General features: G+C 43.0%; 1 protein-coding gene across 4 annotated transcripts in view; it reads left to right on the top strand.

Moving 5' to 3' along the window:
• Window positions 1–5,783: 5,783 nt before the first annotated feature.
• SPPL2A (signal peptide peptidase like 2A) overlaps window positions 5,784–17,351 on the top strand; it is a 30,329-nt gene continuing 18,761 nt past the window's right edge. For 2 of the 4 annotated variants that reach the window (XM_039358949.1, XM_039358946.1), the window contains exons 1-6: window positions 6,842–6,913; window positions 10,091–10,210; window positions 11,601–11,780; window positions 13,120–13,203; window positions 15,416–15,549; window positions 16,003–16,151. In XM_039358949.1, coding sequence (XP_039214883.1) covers window positions 6,857–6,913; window positions 10,091–10,210; window positions 11,601–11,780; window positions 13,120–13,203; window positions 15,416–15,549; window positions 16,003–16,151 — 724 coding nt within the window. In that variant the 5' untranslated portion in view covers window positions 6,842–6,856. Of the gene's footprint in view, window positions 6,054–6,841; window positions 6,914–7,145; window positions 7,170–10,090; window positions 10,211–11,600; window positions 11,781–13,119; window positions 13,204–15,415; window positions 15,550–16,002; window positions 16,152–17,351 lie in introns of those variants that run through there. The other 2 variants (XM_039358947.1, XM_039358948.1) reach the window with 2 other exon arrangements.

Here is a 17,351-nt window from a genome sequence, read left to right as displayed (position 1 = left end):
TTTATACAATCAGATGTCAGGATAAGAGAATTTATATCTGTTTTGAATAACTATGCAAAGAATAGTTTAATAAGTATTTAATAGAATATTCTAAGTTACTATGAAACATGACTACCTTTATAGTACTCTAAGGTATAGTTTGCTTTATTGTATTTGAATAAGTTATAAAGCTAGTTCATCTGCTTAACCATAATTCATGGTTTATCTACAAAGGTTGATTGTATGAGGGGTCTAAGCCACAAACTATATGTTACATGAACTAGTATAGTCACTAGCTTTAGTAAGAATCTTTAGAAGTGACCTATTTTGCTACATTTAGTAGCTGGTAGATGGCAATTAAGACTACAGTCATGACATTTAAAAATATTCAAGTTTTGCTTTGTGTCTTCAGAGAGCTAATTGTAGCTAGTGTCTTTTATCTTACTTTCATACAGCTATAGTTGATACTGATATTTATAGGTTTTTTACGTGGCATGTGAATACTGCAGCTGTTGTAGCTGTATTTTTCTTTCATTTGTTCAGGCACACAGAGGTAGGAAAAAAATTAAAGGACATAGGCAAAATCAAGTATGATGGTTTTTTTGTATAGGTCAGTGGGCTAAGAAGTAACAAGGTTCAACCATTCTAACATTGCAAAAAATATATAGCATGTTCCCTAACTATGGCAATTGCTTTAATTTGTAATTCTAGAAGCTATTACCGTGTGTTATAATGACAGAGTTCCTGGTTTGTTTTAGCTGTTGCATTGGAGATCAGCCTCAAACAGTGAGTTGCTTTATTTTAAAATGCATATGCTGTATTTCAGAGAGCAATCCTAGGCAGCATACTCAAACCATCATATAGAATACAGGTTTTTTAAAAAATACAATTTAATTTTTAAATATATTAAAACAGCTAGAAGACTGACCAGTTAAGCTCCAGTCATTTTATATCAATATTAAATCCAAGACCTGTTTTATGGCAGACTTTGTAATACAAAGCTTGGCTATAGAGGAAAAAAAACCCAAAATTATTGAATAGGAAATCTGAAATAAAATTCTATTATAAGATAAGATAACCTTTATTGTCATTTTTATACTGTGGGCACAATGGCACACATCAACAATGAAATTTAGTTGCCCACTCTCAAAGTGACAAACATAAAAATCAAGGACTTGGTATATTTTTCCCCCTAGTCATATATCACTGGTTTTTATGGTAATTGTTTCGAGGAACCTAAAATAGTTGTTTCTCTGTTCTCTTAAGAAGAGACTGGACAGAAGAATGATAGGCGAACCAAAGAACTTTGTTCATATCACTCATTTTGGAGCAAAAGAGATGGCCAGCAACCCCCCACCAGTAAGTATGTCGGGGAGAGAAGCAACAAAGTGTTACCTTTGGTTTCTTTATCAATGTTTAGATATGACTTAGATATTTAGATATAATCATAGATGATTAGGGGACTGGAGGCTAAAACATATAAGGAACGGTTGCTAGAATTGGGTATGTCTAGTTTAACGAAGAGAAGGACAAGGGGGGACATGATAGCAGTATTCCAATATCTCAGGGGCTGCCATAAAGAAGAGGGAATTAAGCTATTTTCCAAAGCACCTGAAGGCAGGACAAGAAGCAACGGGTGGAAACTAATCAAGGAGAGAAGCAACCTAGAACTAAGGAGAAACTTCCTGACAGTGAGAACAATTAATCAGTGGAACAACCTGCCTCCAGAAGCAGTAAATGCTCCAACACTGGAAGTTTTTAAGAAGAGACTGGACAGCCATTTGTCCGAAATGGTGTAGGGTTTCCTGCCCGAGCAGGGGGTTGGACTAGATGACCTCCAAGGTCCCTTCCAACTTTACTACTATTATTATTATTACTATCAAGACATAGTAAACCTATGAAATGTAAGTTACTTTATTGCAGCTTCAGCATACTACTTATATCCAAAAGTAGATTGGAACTACATTAAAAATACTGAATATATGAGTAGAATAAGTGACTGATATTGGGGGTAAGGGGGACGGGATGAAAAACCATTTTTCTTACATTAACCTCTTTTAAATAATTGTGTGATGCATCCATGTTTCCAAAAACCTCACCTGGCTTAAAGGTTGCGAATTCCTTTGCAAATTTATTCTTTGAATACATTCCTGCTAACAGTTTTCTGGGTATACATTCATTAAAGGAAATGCATGGTTGTCATAAACCATTATTTATAACTAAAATGTGTAATGAAACCTATATCTGAGACTTTAGAGTTGGAGAAAATTATGTAAAAATATTAGACCCATTACTAATTACAAAAACACGCTGAAATAATTTTGAAGTGCAAAATATACTATAGTATATTAGTAGCACTAATTAGCCTTTTATAATCTTATGCTTTTTCCAGGTTGGGCATATTCAGGAACAGATGAATTCCAAAGGAGGCTACAGCAACAATTCTATGAGTTCGCAGATTTAGAAGGTGTTCAAATTACGTGTCCAAGTAATTAACCAATTTCCTCAGATAGAAAGCTGTATATTTAAGTTTATTAATTATTTGTTTACTGGTTGTTAACTGCTAAAATAACCACGTTATTCTGTGACAATCTGTACATACTGGGGATCTGATTACAAAACTATAAAGCTGTGTTAATGTTAATGGATAGCACCATGTTTGAAATCTGTGCTAAATACAGTATTTAAAGTACTACATTTAGCTACAGGTTTAATTCATGGCTCTTTCCCATCTATAAATCTTGGGATTTTAAATTCTGTGAGGATGATGAAGAAGTAAGGTTAATACTCTGTTCAGTTTTGGCTTCTATAAAACTAACACCTACAGAGAATTCTACCTATCTTGGGAAAATGGTCTTCAGTCTGACCTTGGGCATAGATTATTTAACCTGGTGTAATTTTTCTAAAAAAAAATGCTTGAGAAGACATTTAAGAACTTTAGAGCTTATTTTGATTTTCAGATTAAATAGCCCTTTGCTAACTCTCAACAAAATGAGAATAAAAGGTTTGTTTTGTTTGGCTAATATATTTTTTTCGGCTACGAGCGGGAGCCCATGCTATGCCTTAAGCTCTTCTTTGTTGTGGCAAAAACTAAATATTTGAAAGAGGGTTTGCATCACAGCCATGCTAGATGCTAAAAAGCTTTACGAATGTGTTGCCAGATAAAAGGATTGGGTGAAGAAGAAGGATGTAAGAATTGACAATACTGTATTATTGATGAGCTTTTGAAGTAGGACTGTGAGATAGGATTCTTGCTATTAGGAATTGCAGAATGTGTAAGGTGTGTGATGAAAGTCTTTTAACAGTGGTGGCTTCTGTTCTAAAATTCAAGACTTGTTATACACAGTGTTGCTTAGCTGTATTTTCTCTTCTACCATTGGAAGATGGGTGAACACTCTGAATTTACTGAGTTCTGACCCAAATGAATCCAGACACATTTGCCTGAGTCAAATTCAATCAGTTTTCTTGTACTATTAATTCTTGCCTGAAACTGTAGTCTAGTATCTGAACTATAATTTAAATAGTGGTCAAATTTTAGTTCATGAGACAAAAGGTGTTTGCAGAACAGAAGCGTTTTGCTGATGTACCCAAATGTGTATATAAGCTATCTCAAGTCCATTTCAGCTGCATGAAGTGAAACGGAGGGTTGAAGTCTTAGATTTAGTGGACCTTCTATTACTGGAAAATAAATTTGCTTTAAATAGGTGGTTGTCATTAATTTTACTCTGAAAATCAAACGAGTGCTTCAAGTTTTAAAATAGGCATTTTTAACAAGTGACCTGTCTACAGTTTTAATTAACTCGCTCTTACTAAAATGTTTGTGTGTTTGTGTGAATATTATTCAGGATAGCATATCTTCTGCAGAAAGCGTCTATACTCTTGCGATCAAGTATTTGACAGTTTTATGATGTTCATCCTTGTTCTTGACTATTAACATGTCAAACTATTGAGTGCAAAAGTCTAAGGTTTGCATTACAGACTGGAAGGTGCTGTAGCAGTCAGTGTAATACATGTGGAATTAAATAATATAGATCAGGTACTGGAGAATGAATTAAACACTTTTGAAAACCCAGTTTTGCCTTGAATTTTAAGGCTGCTTTAAAATGAGGCGCAATGCGAGCGCTGCTCCTTTGTTCTTTACCAACTGTCTCAATATTGTTTCTTATAAAGGATTCAATGTTATTGACTGAATTGCAAAATAAGCCTGAAACTGGCAAAGTGCTCTGGAGAGAATAGGACCACATGGCGAACACTACAAGGCGAGAGCCAATTGGGTTTTATTAGAATATGCCAAAAGTGGTAACTTTCCTATAAACATTGCCCCCAAAAAAGAAATTAAGCACATGCTATTTAAGCAGGTCAAGAGTTGCTCTGTTGTGGCTTAATCATTTGACCTGCACTGTGCTCTCCAGCTATCACAAGTCCCATCGGTTCCACTTGTGTCTGAATGTTATCTAACGCCTCTGAATGACTGCCTTAAATGTCATAATTTAGTCCACTCTCAGGAGCAGGCTAGTCATGTGCTCACTTCCTACAGCTGACAATTTCCTACCAAAAATAAATCCGGCAGCATGAGGTTCCTCCCTGTAGCAGCCGGGGGCCTTGTTGGGCAGTGAGTCAGGTCTTGCACAAAAGGAGAGCTGTTGTCGTTGCCTGTCAGAGCGGGCAGTGAATTCAACAACCTCCGAGTGGCAACGAGCTAAAACACTGGGCAGCCCAGCCAGCCCTTCATGGTTCAGAGATCTGAATTGCAGCCACAGTCTGGCTTTGCTTGGGGAAAGGCCAATGAAAGCATCTCTGTCGGGAGAATTAATACCGTATCTTAGACCAGAGAATGTCTAGTAACAATTCTGGGGAGCTTTAAGCGAAGATCTTGCCCAAGTGCTTCTAAGGCAGCATTGTACAGGCAGTCCTCAACTTACAATGCTTCATTTAGTGACCGTTCAAAGTTACAACGGCACTGAAAGAAGGGACTTCTGATCATTTTTCACACTTACGACGGTCACAACATCCCCGTGGTCACGTGATTTCCATCCGGATGCTTGACAACCGGTTTCCATTTATGACGGTCACAGCCTCCCGGGGTCCTTTTTGTGACTTTAGGACAAGCAAAGTCCACGAAGGAGCCAGACTCGCTTAATAACCGGGCTACTAATTAGAGAGCCGAGATGGCGCAGCAGTTAAGAGTGCCGTACTGCAGGCCACTTTAGCTGACTCTGTTCAGCAGGTCAGCGGTTCAAATCTCACCGGCTCAAGGTGGACTCAGCCTTCCATCCTTCCGGGGTAGGTAAAATGAGGACCCAGATTGTTGGGGGCGATGTAAATATATATATATATTGCTTACTGGTGTACACCGCTTAGAGAGTGCTTGCACTTAAAGCGGTATATAAAGTCTCATAAAATAAAATAAATAAACCGGGGCAGTGATTCCCTTAACCAACCGTATAACGGGGCGAAACTCACTGAACAAATGTTTCGCTTACCGACATAAACGTTGGGCTCAATGACGGTTGTAAGTCGAGGACTGCCTACGGTGTAGCATCCCTTTAGGATTCCCCCCCCCCCCAGATCCGACCTAAGGTACCATGTGGTGGATCCTTGGCAGGTTTCCTGCCCTGCAAGAGATTTGATTGATTGACTGATTGATTGATTGGCTTTCTGCTGGTGCTCAGCACCGTCGCTCAGGGTGGGCAGGAAGCCCCCGGGACCCTTTGCGGAGCGTTTTGGCCCGGGGGAAGCGCTCGCCGCCGCCGCTTCCTCCTCCTCCTCTTCCCCTCCTCCGGGCCGGCTTTTTCCGCCGGCCTCTGTGCCGCCTCTGCCCCGGAGGAAAGCCCGCCCAGAAGAGGAGGCGAAGTCCTGGCCGTGCCGAAGCGCCGGCAGCCGCCCCGGAAAAGAGACGGGCTCGGCGGAAGCGGCGGCAGCAGCAGCAGCAGCAGCAGCCGGAACCGGCGGGGAGACGGTTGACTGCGGGCCGGCGGGCCGCGGGGGCGGCGTGGAAGCCAGGCGCGGGAGGGGGCAGCATGGGGGCCGCCCGGCTGCTGCGGGCCGCGCTGTGGGCCCTGCTCCTGCCGCTGGTAAGGGCTCCGGGGGGGGGAGAGACGGGGGGCTCGGGAGGCGGAGGAACAAGGTCGCCGGGAGGGGGGCCGCGCGCCGATCGCCCCACCAAAGGCTCCCGGGTTTTCCAGCGCTGGAAGCGAAAGCTCCGGGAGCCTCTCTGCAGGGCCGGGCCCCGGCGGCTTCTCTCTCTCTCCGCCCTTTCCCCCTGGTCGGGAGACCCCTGGGTGGAAGCTCACCCCGAGCCCCGAACCGGACTAGAACTCCTGCGCACCTGGCCTCTTGAGCGTAGGACTGGGATAGGCAACCTTGGCTCTTTTATGACTCGTGGACTTCAACTCCCAGAATTCCTGAGCCAGCTATGCTATATGCTATGCTGGCTCAGGAATTCTGGGAGTTGAAGTCCACGAGTCATAAAAGAGCCAAGGTTGCCTATCCCTTGGCACAGGGCAAGGGGAGGGATCGATCCTGAGTGGCCCTCCCTGCCCCCTCCAGACCGGAGGCTTTGGGGCCCCTAGCTGGGACCCTGGGGCCGGCCAGCCGGCTGTCTGGCTGTGGCCAGGGACGGGCATGCCGCGCCTCCCCGTTGGCGGCTCTTTCCGAACGGTAAAACACCTGCCCGGTAGGCTGCTGCTGCTGCTGCTGCTGCTGCTGCTCCGGGTCTTGCTCGTCTGCGCGTGCGCGCCGGTCTCAGCCATGACACTCGGGTTTGCCCCAGGATGAGCGGGCGCTGGTTGAAGTTCAGGGAGGAGAAGAAGCAGGTCCCGGAAGTTGACAGCGTTGGGTGCTGGACTTTTGACTTTGCTTCTGCCAGCTTGGGGGAATGGGGAAGCTGTCTCTTCACGGGCTGCTGGCCCTAGACCGTTGCTTCCCTTCCCAGGTGCTGGAAAAGTGGGTCTTGATGGCCATGGGGATCTGCCCTGCCTTCTTCATTGCCCCGGCTAGGAGATGGTCAAGTGGTGGCTTCAATCAGAAATGATCAGTGATGAATGACAACAAAGCCATCTTGTGGGACACGAAGCATGGACGTGCTGTGTTGACATAAGCCGGGTCGCAGGGTTACTTTGTGCTTTTTGGTGTCCTACTCATTCTGCCTTGAGTGATACGAACAGTAGCAAGGTGGGAATATGGCAGAGGTAGGCAGGCTGCTGACTCCCAAATATTTTTGAATCCTGGTTTCTATTAGTCCTTTGAAAGGAAACCTGCGTGTGAGGCTTTCATTCTGTGCTGGAACAGACCCCTGCAGTATTGAATAGTTTGGCAAACACACGCGTGGGCTCCTAAGGAAGATTGTTTTTATAAATATGTTGTAAATAAGTGTATTATTATAAATTAAGATCTGTAGTAGAGTCTCTTGGGAGGTTGAAATCCTCGGACACTATTTTGTTTTCGAGTCCTGATGTCAAACTTTGCCCCAAGTTTCTCCTATTTGTCAACAGATGCTGGCATATATCATCTGAGAAGACCATGTGAAGGCACCTCTTATCTTGGGTACAAAGTTGTGGTGGCCTGTGTTGGTGCTGTAGGTGTAGATGTGGGGGCAAAATAGACCTCTGCCTTTACTGCAGGGTCTCCAGGTTGGCATCGTTGTTTCCTTGTGGCTTGTGAAAGTCTGCTTCAGGTTCAGTGGTTTTCTGTAATCAGTTACGGGCTTGCCACCCAGTGCCTGAGAAAGTATAATGTAGATTGTCCAGTGTGGGCTGTAGATTGTACTTGAATGATTTGAGTTGTGAGCTCTAGTCTAGGTGACAACTGGTGGGGTTTCTGTTTTTGTGGTCTTTTAGTAGGTCTGTTTTGGGAATCGATCTGACTCTTATTGATTTATCAGTTCGTTTCATTGGTGGGTATTTCAGTCTCTCGAATGCCTGGCTTAGTTCCATCCATGGAGCAGTTTGGTCTAGGACAGGGGTAGGCAACCTTAGCTCTTTTATGACTCGTGGACTTCAACTCCCAGAATCCCTGAGCCAGCCTGGCTCAGCTTGGAAACCTCTCCCTTTCCCCTCAGCATGGCTGGCTCAGGAATTCTGGGAGTTCATAAAAGAGCCAAGGTTGCCTACCCCTGATCTAGAGTTAAGGCACCACACTAGAAAGTAGGGAGACCGTGAGTTCTAGTCTTACTTTAGGCATGAAAGCCGGCTGGGTGACTTTGGACCAGTCACTCACTCTCAGCCCAATCCACCTCACAGGGTTGTCATTATGGAGAAAATAGAAGGTGGAAGGTGTGTTGGGTATGTTTGCTACCTTGAGTTATTTGTAAAAACAAAGGCAGGATACAAATAACAAATAAATGAATTAGAACAAATGCAGTTGTAGCCAGCATAGATTGGTGATGTTTTTTAGATAGCATGAGACTTGTGAATTGTTACACATATCTAAATGTTTTCAATTTCTATTCACAGTGCACCAAATCTTTGCAGTAGTTGACAGTTCCTGGTTTGTTTGTTTTTTTAAAAAGCAAAATTAACAGACACAAGCTTGCCCCATAACATTTTTCTAGAGGTTTAATAGCTGCTTACCCAGTATTGTGGCCATGAGTAAGTGGATAGTCCTTAAACAACAACATACAATCAGGAGAACTAAATTTACAGGGTGTTTCATTCATCAGCTTTGATGCCAGGAAAAAAGGAGTTAGGATACAGAGTATTGCAAACTGCATAAACAAAGCTCCAGCCGTCATTTCATAGTCAAGTCACTAAGTTTCTCTGAATTGCTTGAATATCTTTCCCTTTAATGTAATGGTTAAAATAATGTATAATAATCACATCTTAATAGGCAACAACTTTGGGCTAACCTAATCTGGACTCAGAAAGTAAAATGGTCAGGTTAATAAATTAGAGTAAGATATTGGAGCTATAGTCCAGAACCCAGAAAACAGAAGCAAACTTTGTGTCCCTGAGAATCATCATAAGTCAAGCTCAGTTTCAAGGATGGACAGAAAAAACAGGCTGACATGTGGTTAAATCCCTCTGAGTCACTCTCGGGATTCTGTTGACTCAGCCAATCAGCATCTGATCTCTGAAGGGTGTTTTTGATTACATATTTCCAAGGCAGTGAACAACAGGAACAGATCAACAAAATGGACATTACATTATTAGTAAACAGTGAAGTGGTAACAGCAACAAAATTTACAGAAATGGTTAATTCTAAATTTTTCTGGATGAAGAACGATCCCAGTTAAAGTTAAGTTAAATCCTGGGCCATCCATTAAATGGTTTTGCAACTTTTGCTTAATCTTAAAATTAGTTAAGGGAAATCACATCGTGTGAAAATGTCAAGCAGTTCAGCCTACAATCTTGTTGAATTCTTCGAATGAAAGTGTTTGAAGAATTGAAAGATTATTATTTTTTGGGCAGTTTTAATTTTGGCTGAGAAAGGGTTTGAGAAACTCAAAAACCCAAAACTGTTGCAGAGTTTTGGTTGGCTTAACAAAGAATGACTTGTATTATAATAATAATAATAATAATTGAGTTCATTGCATAAATCAGTTTTGGAACGGAGGTGGTCTTGTTGAAGTCAGCTTTCTTAGTTCCAACCTTAAACAATACTCCATTTTTTAAAGTCTGTGAGATGTATTGATTGCCTTGTGTGATTCTTGTTAGTTCATAACAATTAGTAATAGTAATAGTAGTAAAGTTGGAAGGGACCTCGGAGGTCATCTAGTCCAACCCCCTGCTCAGGCAGGAAACCCTATACCATTTCGGACAAATGGCTGTCCAGTCTCTTCTTAAAAACTTCCAGGGTTGGAGCATTTACTGCTTCTGGAGGCAGGCTGTTCCACTGATTAATTGTTCTCGCTGTCAGGAAGTTTCTCCTTAGTTCTAGGTTGCTTCTCTCCTTGGTTAATTTCCACCCGTTGCTTCTTGTCCTGCCTTCAGGTGCTTTGGAGAATAGCTTGACTCCCTCTTCTTTGGGGCAGCCCCTGAGATATTGGAAGGCTGCTATCATGTCCCCCCTCGTCCTTCTCTTTGTTAAACTAGACAGACCCAATTCTAGCAACAATTACAAAATATAACAATAATACTTTTTAAATCTGTTTTTTTTCTTTTTCTAATAATAGATAAGTGCCCAGGGAGGGGTTCTGCATGCAGTTCAAATTGACAGTCCCTATTTAACAAAGGATTATTGCATCTATTACAATTCTACCTGGACGTCCCTTCCTGATAGTTTATCTACCATTGTAAGTATTTATACACTGTTAAGAACTGAATGAATTTCAGGTGGGGACTGTTGTCAAGTTTCACACATTGTGCCAAGCTGTCTTTATTTTTCTTTAACCCATTGTGACTGGATCGATGTGTAATACTAAGCCACAAGGCCGGGATTCCTACATTACTTGTTTATTTTATTAAGCAAATTTATATAGCTGCCCAACTCACACTTTGATGACTCCGGCCAGTTTATAAATTTTTTAAAAATCTCCCATATAATAAAAAACTTTTTAAAAAAGAACATCTCCCACTCTCTATGGCAGCAACTACAGAATCAAACCAGCCATTTGACTGTCTCTTATTTCCATTTGTGGTCCCACCCTCCTAATAAAACCATGTTTTCAGGGGCTTTCAGACAAAACAACAGGGTGGGGTCCAACCGTAGCTTAACAGGAAGGATGTTCCATAAAGACCCTGGAGAAGGCCTTTTTTGTTGTCACACCAGGATTACATGCTTAATTGACAGGACCTGTAACATGCCCTGTCTTCCTGTCCTGGTGGTTGGGTGACTCTAATAGGGGAGAGGCCATCCATCAAATAGCCTAGTCCCCAACCATGTAGGGCAGGGGTGTCAGCTGGCCCATGGGTCGGATGCGCCACGCCGAAATAGGGAAAAAGTTCCAATACGTCACGCAACGTCACGTGACATTGCGAGTTTGACATGTCTGATGTAGAGCTTTAAAGGTGATAACCAGGACCTTGAATTATGATAAGCAATAAGCCAGCAAATCATGTTAGTATAATGTAGGAACATAGTCAGAAGCATTTGGCATCCCTTTAAAAGATCTCATTGGCCAAACTACAGTGTGGTATAGTAGAATTGTAAGGAAACAACGCAGGTAAGTCTGGATTCATACATGTAGTAGAAGGATGTGGGAGTGAAATATTTGAAAGTGATAAGATTGGGCTGGGTGTAGGGACGCTGGGAATACCATCCTTGTTACGTTTCTGTAAGCAGAAAGCTAGCACCGTAGGAAAATGTTGGATTTCAGTTTTACTTGCCTTTCAGATGCAAAGGCAGAAAGTCAGTTCAGGAAACAGGGACACTCAGATAGGACCTGGCTGCAGCTCTTTAAAGCAGCTGCGTCTTTCCCCAGAAACAGTTGCCCTGCACAGCTCTAGCCTCAGAGACCTTTGGAAAAGAGTATGTCCTCTTTGCATTCTCACAAAACGCATTTACTAATCTGTGTTTCGGACCCAGGATTTTAATTCTGGTTCCTGTAAATAATAGGAAGTGAGAAAAAAGTTTTTTTTTTTAAAAAAAAACTGTTCCAGTTACGTTGCGGAAAATCTCTTTGCATGTTTGCTCTTTAATTTTTGGTACCCTTTTTCAAATGACTTATTTTTATGGTCTTTCAGGCCTATGCAAGACTGGAGTTTTTGACCCCCAGGATGCTCTGCAGCCCATCTGAGGTTACGCAAGACATCAGGAACAAAGCAATCGTAGTGAAGAGGGGAAATTGTACTTTTCTAGAGAAGGCGGAGATTGCTCAGCGGTTCGGTGCTAAGTTACTGCTGGTGGCTAGCGAAACTTCCATTGTAAGGTCCAGTTTTTGCACAGTTGATTGCTTTCTGTCGGTCTTTTGGCACTTGGAAACTGATTTGTCCATTTTTTTCAATTGTTATTAGCAGATCCATGTGATTTGGGTCAATGTTCACTGATTATTCTAGTAGGTTAGGCCTACTAGAATCTGAATCTATGGTATCCTATGTAACTTTTAAGCAGTATGTTGTTTAAACACACTAGACCAGGTCTTTTCAACCTTTTCACCCATTGTACCACTTTTAGGATATGGCAACATCCGAGTACCACCAGTCGCCTAGCAAGGTGTCAAAAACTTGATGACCCCCCCCCCCCAAAAAAGGAAAAAAGGGATGAAGTACAGGTAGTCCTCGACTTACAACAGTTCGCTTAGTGACTGTTCGAAGTTACAATGGCACTGAAAAAAGTGCCCCCCAAGCCACAGCCGAGCAAGACACCTGCCTGCCCACCCGGTGGCGCTCTTCCTCCTGTGCGAGGTTTTCATTGTTGTGAGCATTTCTGTTGAGGATTGGCAGCAGGGGTGGGAGGGGTGTTTGGTTTTTATTCCCCCCTCCCCGTCAGCTGGATGGCTGCAGCAGGTTTTGGTCACCTCACATGACCCTGCGACACTGTGACCATCATAAATATGAATCAGTTGCCAAGCATCTGAATGCAAATCACAAGACCCTGGAGAGGCTGCAACATTCCAGCTGATCGGTGCTTCTTCTGGACTCAGCAAGATCAGCGCCAAGCTCCAGCTGGAACCTGACAGCCCTGCAGCTCCAGCCATCTCTCGCTCAGGCTTGTGTGTGCTGCCACTGGTTCAGCTCATTCCCCTCCTACCACTTTTCTAGGATGGTCGCGTACCACTTGCCAGGTGCCAATGTACCACAGGTGATACCCGTACCACTAGCTGAAAAGCCCTGCACTAGACAAATTCTACGATTTTCTTTATCTTTTATTAAGTAAAATTATCATTCCTGGATTTTCAGCTAACAGGGACCCCCTGAATGACCGTAAATTAAAAAAAAAATAGTAATCATAGGTAGTCCTTGATTTGCAACCGTTCGTTTAGGAGTTTAGTTTTCCATTTATCCAGGTAGGTTTAACTTAAGCCTCGTGGAGTCTTTTCAAGAGCTAATAAAGGCAAAGAATGAAGGCCAAATTATATATGATATATGAAAAGCCAAAATGTCTACATAATGGATAGTGGTGGAATTTAGGGGGGGGGGCTCTGTTAATAATGGTATCTAGAAAAGATGGGAGGAGCTGGGAGCCTTTTTCTTGAGAAATGTCTGTGATTTAATAAGTCTTGACTTGGGTAAGGAGAGATAAATTTATTTCCCATTTTTTTAGCGTTCTCCTGGAGGAAACAAGACCCAGAATCTGACCATTCCTATTGCGCTCGTCAGAGACACAGACATAAAGGATTTGGAACAGGTACCTCCTTTTCACCATGGCTTTTTGGGTGTGTGAGCAAGAAAAACAAATGGACTTCTGTGGGAAATTAATAGATTTTTGGTACACCCCTGAGGCTTTTTTTTTCTTGGTCTGCTTCCATCTTTAAATATTTAGTGACGCACCCCGCAGGTGGTATCTTTGTGTTATTTTGTGTTTCTGATTAATACTTTGGAGTTGCGGGTTAGTTAACTTTATTTTGAGAAGGAGTGCTTTACCAAGAAATCCTTTCTTTTGCTGATCTATCGTAGTTTGGTATTTTTCACCCCTTGGTGGGTTCCTTAAAGAGACACTGAATAAAGCAATTACATTTCCTTCCTGAAACGAGCATTATACATACCACTTCAATGAGATTTTTGCAGCATTTGTCTAGATGAGATTCTCAAGCGTCTTCTTTTATTTGCTTTTCACCCTTGTTCTCTTTGCCTCCGTTTCTGATTCCTCCTCAGAATCATAGAGGTTCTCTAGACCAGTGGTTCTCAACCTGTGGGTCGGGACCCCATTTGGGGTTGAACGACCATTTCACGGGGGTTGCCAAACAATGCAGTCCGCCATTTTTTTCCCCTTTTCCTTAGCTGTGCTACTCCTTTTTATTCTATTGGCTTTTGAAAGCCAATAGAACAGACTCTCTTGAATAGAGTCTAATTCTATTGGCTTTCAAAAGCCAATAGGAGTTGTCCAGGCTGTTTCTGCCCTGCTGAGCCCGCCAAAAGTCCCATTCTGCAAATGGTGCTGCACCAGTTGAGTAGTCCTCGATTTACGACTGATTGAGTAGTCCTCGACTTACGACCGGTTGGGGGTCGCGGCATTAAAAAGGTTGAGAACCACTGCTCTAGACTTAGCGCTAGCTTTTCTCAGGATCCTCTTGAGCAGTGTATTTCAACCTTAGCATTTTTAAAATTTGGATTTCAGCACTCAGAATGGCTGAGAACACCATACTAAGAACATCTTGATTAGTTTTCCTCTAAGTCTTTCAGCAGAGGACAATTTACCTCTAAACTTTTCTGTGTATATTATTAAATAGCCAACACTTTATTTGTAACTAAGAACCATCTCATATTTAGCTCTTTTCTCTCACGGCTTTTTGCACGTCTTCTTTATAAAGCTTGCAGAGCTCATTTTTTAATCATGTTTGTCGACTGGATTCTCTGATTCTAAGTAGGCTTAAATTGGTTGGCCAACTTTATTCAGGATGACAATGAGGGTACTGACCGCCAGGAGGTAGAGGTTTGGTGAACTGATGCAACAAAAACAGCCTCATTTTAAACGTAGGAAAAATGAAAGAGATCATTGTCAATTTCAGAAAAGGCAGGCACAGCCACACACCTCTGTGTATTAATGATTCGCCTGTGGAGGTGGTTAACAGCATCAAGTTTCTGGGTGTGCAGCTGACGAGTAGGCGAACTTGGTCACTCAACAGTGAGACACACTGATAAAGCAGGCACAGCAGCGCCTGAATTTTCTGCGTTGCATGAGAAAAGTACATCTTCTTTCCCCTGTCCTTGCCACTTTCTACAGAGGGACAGTCAAGAGCGTCTTGTCATATGGCATTACTGTCTAGTTTGGAAGCATTATTGCTTCGGACAGGAAGACGGTGCAGAGAGTGGTGAGGACAGCAGAAAAGTTTATTAGTAGTTCAGTCCCTTCTATCTAGGACAGTGATGGCGAACCTTTTAGAGACCGAGTGGCCAAAAACCACCCCATCACCCACCTCCGTCCACCCATAGGGCCACCCACTGCCTCCACAGACCGTTGCAGCAGATCACCCAGGTGGCCCTGCAGTGCCATGATGGCCACGCCCTCCATCCACACTCTGCAGCAGCATCTGCATGCGACGGGGCACGAGGGTGGAGTCTTGTCCCTGCTGCCCAGCTGCCATGTCCTTGGCTGCGTTGCTCTGCATAGTCTGCGCCTGTGGGCAACTTTCCTCCGGGGGGGACCTGCTGGTGAGGGGGCCATGGGGGGAGGCGGGGCTAGGTCGAGGGTGTGCGTGCCCACAGAGAGGGCTCCGAGTGCCACCTCTGGCACGCGTGCCATAGGTTCGCCACCACTGATCTAGGACATGGCATATAATGGCAATAAAGGTTATCTTTATGTTAACAAAGGCAAGGTGACCATGGATGGGTTATTCAGATGCAGGGACGATGTCTAATATTCAACCAAAATTTCTAACTGATGTGTTTCTAATTTTTAGAGTCTTGGAAGAAATGTTAACGTGGGACTATATTCACCACCTCAGCCATTCTTTGATTATAGTATGGTGATCATTTTCCTAATCGCGATGTTCTGTGTGTCTCTTGGAGGCTACTGGAGTGGTAGGGCAGAGCTGTGAGTTTAATTTTTACTGTAATACGAAAAACATGTCTAAAGCTGACTGTTAGCATAGAGTTGCATCCGTTGGGCTTCCATTCACCCTGCAAATTCCTTGCACGCTGTTTCAGTCCTTTTAAGTAAATGGAACAACAGAAGAATGGGTATTGCCCGGGGTTGTTTCAATCTGAGATGGGCAGCAAATAAATTTAATAAATCTGCTAGATGGGGTCCAAAAAGCTAGAGGCATTGTGATACCTATACCACCCTTGAAGTATCTGTGCAATGTGCACTATCTGTTCACACACAGCCAAGAAGTAAATATCAAAAAAAAAAAAAAGTGTCTTTGAAGAACAGAGACTGAGAGGGTGCGTTTTTCTCAAGAATTATAAGCGCACTAGGGCAAAGCTGCCCAGATAAAGAAGTTATCATCTGTGGCAATTTCCTAAGTGCTTATTTTTGTCCACCCAGTGAGAAGCTGAAACGAGGCCCCAACCCCGGAAGCAATGACTCATTATCGGACGAAGAAACGCTTACTCTAACCCCTTTGACAGTTGTCATATTTGTGTCCTTCTGCTGCATTATGCTGGTCTTGATGTATTTCTTCTACAAATGGCTCGGTAAAAAAAATACGAATTTATTTAGCCCGGGATTGGAAGGGTAAACTTGTGGCCGGATTGCTAGATCTCTATCCAAGGACTAGACAGGGTGCTGCATACCTGAAGGCCTTCGTTATTTTAAAATAAGTGCTGGAGAGATGGATTTTGGCCTCTGTTACTTCCTGAGACAGCTTTGCATGCCCAAAGTATTATGGACATTTAAAACAGCCAATCTTCCCAATGCAGTTTAGGCAGATGGTTCGTGACCCCAAAGTGCTTTTACAAGCATGTTTTGAGTAACTTGTACAACAGTCCTGCGTGGCGGCAGTTGTTACAATTCCCCTATTGTTAGGCTAGCTATAAGCCCTGGAGGGAGAAATCCATGGTTTGCCTAAATATTGTGTCTGAATGTGATACAGGATACTTCCTCAAGAAAATGGATATATGCAGCTCAAAATCAGGAAGAATAAAGGATACCTCTGTGTAGGCCAGGGGTGGGCAACCTTGGCTCTTTGATGACTCGTGGACTTCAACTCCCAAAATTCCTGAGCCAGCAACACTGAGGGGAAAGGGAGAGGTTTCCAAGCTGAGCCATGCTGGCTTAGGAATTCTGGGAGTTGAAGTCCATGAGTCATGAAGGGGCCAAGGTTGCCTACCCTTGTCCTATTCCAAACTTTTAGGCATTCGGACAGCCCTCAACTTACAACTATAATTTTATCCTGGAATTACACTCATAAGTCAAAGTGGTCGTTAAGGAGGTCACCATGTGACTGCCCCCAACTGTACGACCTATTTTGCAGTAAATGAATGCCACAGTCATTAAGCAAAGCCATTATACCCCCAGGGTGTTTTTGTTGGGAACCGAGTCATAAAAGAGCCAAGGTTGCTTAGCCCTGGGATAGGTAGTCCTTATTTAGTGACTGCCTTGGACAACGGTTCCCAATTAATGGCGGTGATGAAAAAATTAAGTTTGTGAACAATCCTCACATTTATGACCTTCGCTGTTCTGTAAAGAAAAGGAACACTGAAGTAATATCATCAGCATACTGGTGGTTTCACTTAGCGAGCACTTTGCTTAATGACTAAGTAGCCGATGTATGGTTGCTAAATGAGGACTACCTGTATCCTCTTTTATATGAATTTCTCTTTCTCTTACTGAAAGATTGATAGTCAGTTGGTTCTAGCCAGTTTGTTTGTAACCATGTCCTCTTGCTTGTTCTC

The sequence above is a fragment of the Crotalus tigris genome, unplaced genomic scaffold, assembly GCF_016545835.1.
Source record: "Crotalus tigris isolate CLP2741 ecotype Arizona unplaced genomic scaffold, ASM1654583v1 scf7180000019068.10715455, whole genome shotgun sequence".
Lineage (NCBI taxonomy): Eukaryota > Metazoa > Chordata > Lepidosauria > Squamata > Viperidae > Crotalus > Crotalus tigris.
This window is presented reverse-complemented; position numbering and strand designations above follow the sequence as displayed.